The 9,071-nt window shown below is 46.5% G+C and overlaps 2 protein-coding genes across 2 annotated transcripts in view; both read left to right on the top strand.

Moving 5' to 3' along the window:
* LOC135816769 (CUGBP Elav-like family member 6) overlaps window positions 1-2,236 on the top strand; it is a 25,071-nt gene extending 22,835 nt beyond the window's left edge. The window contains exons 6-7 of the mRNA XM_065329870.1: window positions 685-774; window positions 2,136-2,236. Of these exons, the coding sequence (XP_065185942.1) occupies window positions 685-774; window positions 2,136-2,236 (191 nt within the window). The remainder of the gene's footprint in view (window positions 1-684; window positions 775-2,135) is intronic.
* Window positions 2,237-2,311: 75 nt separating this feature from the next.
* LOC135816768 (CUGBP Elav-like family member 3-B) lies at window positions 2,312-8,315 on the top strand. The gene is made up of 4 exons (XM_065329869.1): window positions 2,312-2,384; window positions 2,840-2,950; window positions 4,442-4,585; window positions 7,521-8,315. Exons 1-4 carry the CDS (start codon window positions 2,312-2,314, stop codon window positions 7,664-7,666), a joined length of 474 nt encoding a protein of 157 aa, XP_065185941.1. The 3' UTR covers window positions 7,667-8,315.
* Window positions 8,316-9,071: the final 756 nt, after the last annotated feature.

The raw sequence follows: 9,071 nt of genomic DNA, 5'->3' as shown, positions 1-9,071 counted from the left end.
TCCAATCGAGAGGTTGCGGTTTTGATTGCCGACGATTATTGTCACACACGTCCTTCTTCTCTTTTTCCTCCTGATTTTCTTTCATTCTCCTGGGTGGTTATCAACAACTGGTGCATAGGTGGTGTGATGTGTGTGCGGGAGATAAAGGGGAAATAGGACCAAAAGGATCAAAAAGTAGGGATTCACTGGCCAGAAAAGCAACTTCAAGTAGCTGTGCTGTGTAGACAAAGCTGAGTAGTGGTGGTCATTACTTCAGACTTGCCAGCTGTGGAATGGTGCAATCCCAGCACAAGTTGCTATGGTGCCTGATGTAGCATCACTATCATCGCCTCCGGCGATGGGCATCAGGAGGTCAAATTATTTCCAAGGTGTGCGGCATGTGTGTGTGTGTGTGTGTGTGTGTGTGTGTGTGTGTGTGTGTGTGTGTGTGTGTGTGTGTGTGTGTGTGTGTGTGTGTGTGTGTGTATGCGTGCGTGTGTGTGGGGGGGGGCATGTGTGTGTGTTTATGTGTGTATGTGTGTGAGTGTGTGTGTGTGTGTGTGTGTTTGTGTATGTGTGTGTGTGTGTGTGTGTGTGTGTGTGTGTGTGTGTGTGTGTGTGTGTGTGTGTGTGTGTGTGTGTGTGAGTGTGTGTGTGTGTGTGTGTGCACGCATGTATGTATGCAAATGTGCTGTGGTATTGCAGCAGCTCTTGCAGCAGCAGCATCCACTGGCGTAGCTCCACCGTCCTTGATGGGTAACCCCAACCCAGCTGCATACCAACCTCAACAGCAAGGTAAGCAACTCTCTCCTTTTCCCCAACACAAGCACGCACACGTGCCTGAAGGCACACACACATGCAGACACATGCACACATACGCGAGCGCACGTGCACACACACACACACACACACGCACACACACACACAAAACGGGGAACAAGAAATGGTTGACGGCGTCTGGCTGCCTCGAGTGTCGCTGTGTTCATGAAAAACATGAAACGAAGGAGCAAAGACGTCATCAGTTGGAGAACCGTCGAATTCGTGATAGGATGCGTCGGCAGCAAAATACCGCTGAGAAGGCATCCAGGCGGGTACAAAGAAAACGCGATGCAAATAGTCATCACCGGTCATAGGAGACTTTGGAAGAGAGATCCTGTTGCCCCCGAAATAAGCGTGAATGGGCGCGTCGGCGCCGGTCGCAGGAAACGTCGGAAGAGGCATTCCGTCGACTCCAGACCGCTCCAGACATTTCCATCCGTTCCAATAATCATGCATCATAAGCTAGGCAAAAAAGCATTGCGTAGGGCCCTGAGCTTTCAAGCTCTCTCGTTTCAAAGGTGTGTGTGTGTCTGTGTTTATGTGTGTGTGTGTTTGTGTGTGTTTGTGTTTGTGTGTGTGTGTGTATGTATATATGAGTATATATATATATATATATATATACACTCAGACACAAAGGATCTCCAAGTTTCTCAGTGTCGCTACTCTGAGTTTCGTGCAAAAGCACTCTTCAGGCAACTTACTCTTCTCTCACATCAGTATCCCTGTACATACCAGAAAAGACGCACCCTAGGTGGGAATCACAGGTGGAGAAAAGAAGCACGCTGGCCAGTCTAGGTGGGAATCACAGGTGAAGATAAGTGTGGCAAGTGTGGTGGTGTGACCAATCGCGCAGGCCGGGTGGTGTGCATAAAGTGAAGTGTGGCAGTAGGATGCATGCACATTAGATAGCAGGAGTTCTGTGTATGTGTAACAGATAGCAAGCGCAGTCTACAGTTCAGGTCACCTCCGATAGGAGGTACTTGGTGCTGTGGCGACATTTTGTGACCAGGCTGCATCTGGTGTTGAGGAGCGATGCCTTGTCACTCTTCATTATGGCGATCTTCTCCGATAGGCATAGGTTGCACCGCTTCGAGGTTCTTTTGTAGGCGCTGGATCTCTGCCTGATTCTCCACGAGATGTTGACGTCTTCACCTGCCTCCTTCAATGCCCATGCATGCTTTGACAATTCTGTGCTGTTTCTGTGTGGGGCATTCCGGAACGATGACGTGTGGTTGTTGAACCGGAGTTTGAACGGGGTTTCGGAGATGCCGATATACTTCTTCCGGCTGAGATTGGAGTCCACTGTAGCTTCGTACACTATCTCGCTGGCGTTGCAGTCCCCGTTGAGTGGGCAGTTTGCTTTGATACGGCAGTTACATCTCTTTTCTTCCGGCTGTCTGAGGACTTTGGCGTTGTGGCCCTTGACTATCGAGGCTAAGTTAGGCGAACAGCTGTAGCTGACTTTGAGCGTGTTTTTGTTAAATATTTTTCTGAGGGCAGATCCTTCTGGGAAATGGCGCTTGACAAGTCTCAGGAATGTCGCGCCAACATCAGTCTTCACCAGAACCTACCACCTCAGTTGCAGGGTAAAACAGTAGACTACTTTGGTTGCCATGTCTGTGATGTGATTGCGCACATGATATTATTCATCGCGTATTACCTCCACTCCACCTATTTATATATTTGACTGCTTATGTATAGCAATAGTGATACACGTGATGACATTAGTAATGTTCGATCACTTACCCCCTTTCTTTCTGTGCGCATGTTTTTTTGTGTGTTAGTGTGTGTTTGTCTGTTTGTGTGTGTGTGTGTGTGTGTGTGTGTGTGTGTGTGTGTGTGTGTGTGTGTGTGTGTGTGTGTGTGTGTGTGCGTGTGCGTGTGTGTGTTTGTGTGTATGTGTGTGTTTGTGTGTTTGTGTTTGTATAATGTGTGTGTGGGTGTTTGTGTGTTTGTGTATGTGTGTATGTATATGTGTGTATGTGTACATGTGTGTGTGTGCGCACGCATGTATGTGTACACATGTGCTGTGGAATTGCAGCAACAGCAGCAGCAGCAGCAGCAGCCGCGTTCGTAGCTCCTATTGTAGCAGTGCCACGACCGCCATTGATGTGTATCCCCAACCCAGCTGCACACCAACCTCAAATGCGAGGTAAGCAATTCTCTCCTTCTCCCCATCACACCCCCCCCCCCCACACACACACACACACACGAACGCACACAGAGTGCTGGCCATGCAGCCGTAGGTAAGCAGTAAACACATGCATGTATGCGCTGCTGGTCGCATCGGATCAATTACAACATGTGCACTGCATGCAACGACGTCACGTTCTGTACGCTCTGAGGGTGCCGGCCCCCGTCAATCGACTGGATTTCCATGTCCACGACAGTAGTACAAAATTAATCGTACTTGGAATACGTAATGTGAGTTTCGCCGCCGGAGACCCTGCATGCAGAGTTCCACACTCTTGGTAGCTTATTTACATTTGGTACCGGGTACTACCGCTATACCGTTACATTCCGTGTATACACCAAAGCCAGCACAGCTGCTGTAACTCTGGAGCAGCTGTTATGATCAACCTGGGATCTTCTACACTGGGATCACGGTGTTTTTCAACAAGCTGTGAAGTTTCAAACTGATGGTTGTTGACCGGACGGAGGTGAACGGGAGCAACATATCAGCTGCTGCACGTTTCAAACAAAAGCATACACAAGTGGAGGTCATCAGAAAAGTTGTTGTGTTCTAGGAGGCTGTACAGGAAGAGTACAGGATGCTTTGGAATGGCCAACAAGGAAAGAAAATGAAACATTAATGAATTCGTGTTTGACACTCCTGCAAAATAACGCCTCAAGGGACTGCATCCTGGAAAGTCATGGAGTTCTTGAGCCATTGGTTCCGCCGCTTTCGACTGCAGGACAGCAACAGCTACAGGACTTCCCCCAGAAATCCCTATCTCTTGTCTCTGTTGCCATGGTTACTGCATCGTTACACAGTGAGCTGCTATAAGTATTTTGTGAGGTGTGTAGAAAATAATAGACGGAACACGGCTAGCATTTGTCTTGAACAAGCACAACGCGTATGCTGACACTGGATCAAGTGAGGTGTGGTGTGCCAGTGTGGACACTGCATGCAAACATGGTATGTCTGCTTATGGAAACGCAAGCTCTGCAATTAGCACATTGCACCCATCCCCCTCCCCCGGAAATGCCGCACTGCCCAGGTATGCGGCAATACTTCGCACCAGTGTGCGGTATACGCCTGGGTCATCTTTACTTAACTTTACGGGGTCGTTGTTACCATACTTCCGCACATAGAGGCGCATGCGCTTATGTCCGGACATAAGCGCACCCCCCCCCCCCTCCTTAATAAGCGCCTGCGCTTATAGGTGAACACTATTGGTGAAACAACCGGGAGCTGAATATACAGCTGAGCATTGTGGTAACACCGTTGTTTAGGACACAGACAACCCTTTAGTGCACACGTAAGTGCATGAGCTCCTATCCGAACATGTTCACACAGCAAAAAGATCTTTTTTGTGGCAAATGTTCACATATAAGCCCATGCGCTTATATGTGGGGAAGTACTGTATTATGCGAAACGTCATCTCCACTTCATTCCTTACTTTCTTCTTGTTGTATGCAGGACCGGAAGGCTGCAACATATATATCAACAATCTTCCCGCTTACTTTATGGATTTTCACCTCTGCCAGCTGTTCTTAAACTTTGGTGAAGTTGTCAGTGCCAAGGTTTTCATCGATAAGTACACATATCAGAGCCAATGCTTCGGTGAGCCTTTCTTGTTGTGTGTGTTGTGCGTGCCGTAGACTGACAGATGTACTACGAACCATGATCGCGTGCATGTCGCCTTGTATTCGTAGATGGTTGTGGGCTGTATAGGTCAGGCCTACACTCGGCATGCAAGTGTGATTTCTACCCTACATGTACGTGTATGCTGTCAGCAGGATAATAATGTACAGTACTCGGTGCACATGGGACATGTACAGTTGCGCTCACTGAAATCCGACCCAAAGTGCAAAGCTGGCACCCTGTACTAGTTCCCAGTACATCACTGAGTACGTACATGTGTAGCGTGGCGTTCAGAAGCATTCATGACACTTTTGGGGTGTCAAGGGCCGTGCAAGTTGAGGGCGCCAAATATCCAATTTAGGTCTGATTTCAATGATCACAGGTATAGTTCGCATACAGCTAGCGTCTGCCTCTTGTTGAGAATTGCACTGAGCGGGATTCATTAGTTTGCTACAAGTTTGCTTCGAATTTCGATATACCTGTCCTTCGAAAGATTTTGACCAGTACAGTCAACTTCGCTAATAACGACTGCGGGTATAACGACAATTCGCGAATAATGACAGAATTTCCATGCCCAGAGCAAAGTCCAGCCTACCTGTACACTTGGGGTATAAGGACACTTTGCGAGTGACGACACTTTTCTGATGCCCCGCCGGGTGTCGTTATACGCAAAGTTGATTGTACACCAAAATCGAGAACTAATTCTATATATCTGAGCTACGGGACCAGGCTGAACCTAGAAGGCGCTGACAAGTTTTTCACTCCAAAGGCAGTTCACGACACGTGGCACTTGGGTCTTTTCAAGTTTCGCGATCTATACCTTCGTATGCAAAGACGCACTTGAATTCACACAATCAAGTGGACACTTGTTTTCATCTATCAAATGTTTTCTTTCCCTTCTCTTCAGGATAGTACAGGGGATGTTGGAAATTTGGAAAATGCATAACTATATAGAGTTTGTAAAAAAGAAAGAAAGAAGAAAAAATTGTAACATGGAAAAATGTGGGCGCAAGTAACAGTTAGTTATGCGATCGAGTCCACCAACTAAACCAGATTATGAATGGTCAGATGTGCACAATCTAGCACAAAGCTGACAAGGAGTACTGAGACATTCCACGACATGAGAGTCAGCTTGAGCACTGCTCGATAGCGCTAACCAACGGCTTTCCACTCCACCGTTTTGTATTGCATGAATAAAGTATACACAAATGTCGATCCAGCTCGTCTTATTGATTGCGGTTATCAAATTATTGTCTCCTCGCCGTTTGTCCAAATTCCTTGTTACTTTTTTTTTCCTCGCTTCACCATCTGAGAAAAAAGACAACACTTCAACATAGATGAGAAACTATTTTAAGAAGTACTAAAACTGAAACAGAACTCAGAACAATATACAGCCCTGTGCTATTGTCTGGCCTCGTTGCCTACTCTGTATATTGGTAAATTAGATCCAGAACTATGTGTAGAGAAGGAGAATGTGCCATCGTTGCACTTGTTTGGTGCCACACCTGGTGAACGCGTGACCAGTGTTTCCTGATGTGTTGCACGCGTTTGTAAACAACTGGCAGCTTCTGTGTCTGAGTTTTAGCAGTTTTAAAATCATTTCTCACCTATGTTAAAGTGTTGTCGTTTTCTTTCTTTCTTTTTTTTACAAAACTCTATTATAGTTTTTTAAAGGATTGGGAGAACTTCAAATTCAACAGATCTGTCGCGGAAGTGAACTGCCTGAAAAGAGAAAAATTCGCCAGACCCACCAAGACTCGAACCCGGGACCTTGCTTGTCACGAGCAATGCTCTAACCACTGAGCTATGGGACCAGGCTGAACCAAGAAGGCGCTGACAAGTTTTTCACTCCAAAGGCAGCTCACAACACGTGCCACACATACTGCTGGCACTTGGGTCTCTTCCCCCCCCCCCCCTTTAAAAATTGATCACTTTCTTTCACTTCTGGTAGAGTCCAGAAACTGACCGTGGTTGGTCTCCTGGGGGAGGGAAAAGACCCAAGTGCCATCAGTATGTGTGGCACGTGTTGTGAGCTGCCTTTGGAGTGAAAAACTTGTCAGCGCCTTCTAGGTTCAGTCTGGTCCCATAGCTCAGTGGTTAGAGCATTGCTCATGACGAGCAAGGTCCCGGGTTCGAGTCCTGGTGGGTCTGGCGAATTTTTCTCTTTTCAGGCACTTCACTTCCGCGACTGATCTATTAGAGTTACGTGTTTTTTTCAATTTTCCAATATTCTCTTTATTTAATTCTATTAATTCTTTGTTGTATAGTGCCGAGGGTCATTGAAGAATAGAACAAATTCTACAAAATTAATGTTGAAGTCTGTTCATGTTTGCACGTAACATTGGTTATGTTCAGGAAGGTTTGTTAATGCTCTTTTCACTCATCGTGCATATCTTTCTCATCTCCACGAAAAAATACTCTGGCAATTGTTCATTGTCCTTGTTTTTAGCCCTAGCGTGTGGGTGGACTGTAGGGTGGTGATGATCCGGGTGCAAGGCCCTCTACATAGGCTTTGGATAATGGTTCAGGCACGCATTCAACACGCATATTCCCTCATGTTTACATTATTGTTTATGTTCTTTGACAGCGCTTGAGGTAATCCACGCACTTAAGCTCTTCAAAATGATGGCTCAGGGATACCTTTTCAAGACAAACTATTGCCGTACTTCCTGTGCACGTCTTTGAAAGGGTCTGCGGGTAGGGAGACTGATCAACAAAATCTGTCGCATTATTCCTTCAATTCAGAGCTGAGAGGCATTTCGGATAAGTGATTGTTCGGATAGTTCACATTGGGATAATCAGCACTCTGCTGTAATAATAGTCTCTGTAGTTTATACCAGGTTGTCTTCTTATTTTGCCTCTTTTTTCTTCCTGGTTGCTTCCTTTGTACCGCTTCTTGTGATCTTTCTTGTAGGTTTCGTGAGTTTCGCCAACCGTCAGTCGGCATCACAAGCCATTTCGACAATGAATGGCTGGATCTTGAGTGATGGCAGTAAGCTGCAAGTGTCTTTGAAGCGAGCAGAAAGGTGCAGCACCTCGCCCCCGTCCACCACGGGATAAGAGTCTCGCTCTCATGCATGGGTGCATTTACACTTTTCCGTACCGACGGGCCGGAGCACGTGGCCAGGCGCCCGTGGAATCTGGAGTGAGCTGAGCTGTGTTTTTGTTATGCCATTCTATGTACATGTAGCAATGCAATGTGGGGCTTAGTTTTGTGTTTATCATTTTTTTCTCGATTTTCTGTTCTCATCTTAGCCTCTGTGTTTCACGACTTACCAGTATATAAAATGTATTACTTGTGTCGTGAATCTCATGAGCCAACGAGTTTCTCTCTTTTACGCTTCTAGCACTCTTTAGCTTAGGCGTTGTATCTGCCGCTAGGTTTCACCTGTTGTTAGCGGCCGTCGTGAGTTCCCTTCGGGAACGACACGATAATTTGCTGTTAAAAAAATTTCTAACACTCTCGCATGTTGGTACTGGTTTTCGCGTTGGTGTCCTTTTCTGGCTGTCCAGCACTTTTGCAGCTGGCGATGTCCTCTGCTTTCTGCTCTTGTCCATTTCTGTGCGCATGTATCCGTTTGTGGCTGTTGTTGCTGACGGTTTTTGACGCGTTCATTTTTTTCTCTCTTTTCTTTTCTCGCTCCACATAATTATACTGGCATCTAGAAGCAAAGGCAGCAGTAAGTACATGTACTGTACAGCACCCAAATCAGTGGCAGAGGAGGATGTGTCGGTTTTGGGGGGGGGGGGGGCTGACTTCCAGGTACTAGAATGAGAGCAAATGCTTCGGTGAGCCTTTCTTGTTGTGTGTGTTGTGCACGCCATAAACTGAGAGCCTTACTGCCAGCCATGACCGTGCGCCTGCCGCCTTGTATTGATAGACGGTTGTGGGCTGTATACATGGTATAGGTCAGGCCTACACTCGGCATGCAGGTGTGATTTTTACCCTACATATAGTGTATGCTGTCAGCAGGATAACACTCGGTGCACATGGGACATGTTTGTACCAAAGATATTCCATTGCAATATCCTTTCTCCTCCTCCAAAGGTCCATTCTGGTTCTTTTATCACATGCATTTAAATACGGTTGCTATGCCTTCATAGGCTTCAACAAGTTCTGTTTGGGCGGACACAACATGCTGATGCCCTTTTTCCTGACTCATGCCGAACGTCCTTCTTCCTTTTCTCGCCCTATGTCACTCTGCATGGTCACGATTACATGCATGTACATGTACAATCAAGAGTACACGGGGGGTTATGCACTCTTGATACAATGACTATGTATGTACTTCGAAGCAGGGAGCCCTACACATACCGGGAGGTGACACGGGCACAGAAACTGTGCATGACGTTTGACTCATTCAAAAAAAAAAAGTAGCTGAGAGTTCTCATCACACATCAGTACAGATATTGATTGAGATAATGATGAAAAGAGTTAATCGATGCTGAATATCGTTTGTGAGAG

The sequence above is a fragment of the Sycon ciliatum genome, chromosome 5, assembly GCF_964019385.1.
Source record: "Sycon ciliatum chromosome 5, ocSycCili1.1, whole genome shotgun sequence".
Taxonomy (NCBI): domain Eukaryota; kingdom Metazoa; phylum Porifera; class Calcarea; order Leucosolenida; family Sycettidae; genus Sycon; species Sycon ciliatum.
The sequence above is the reverse complement of the archived record's forward strand: the minus strand, read 5'-3'. Positions and strand labels throughout refer to the sequence as shown.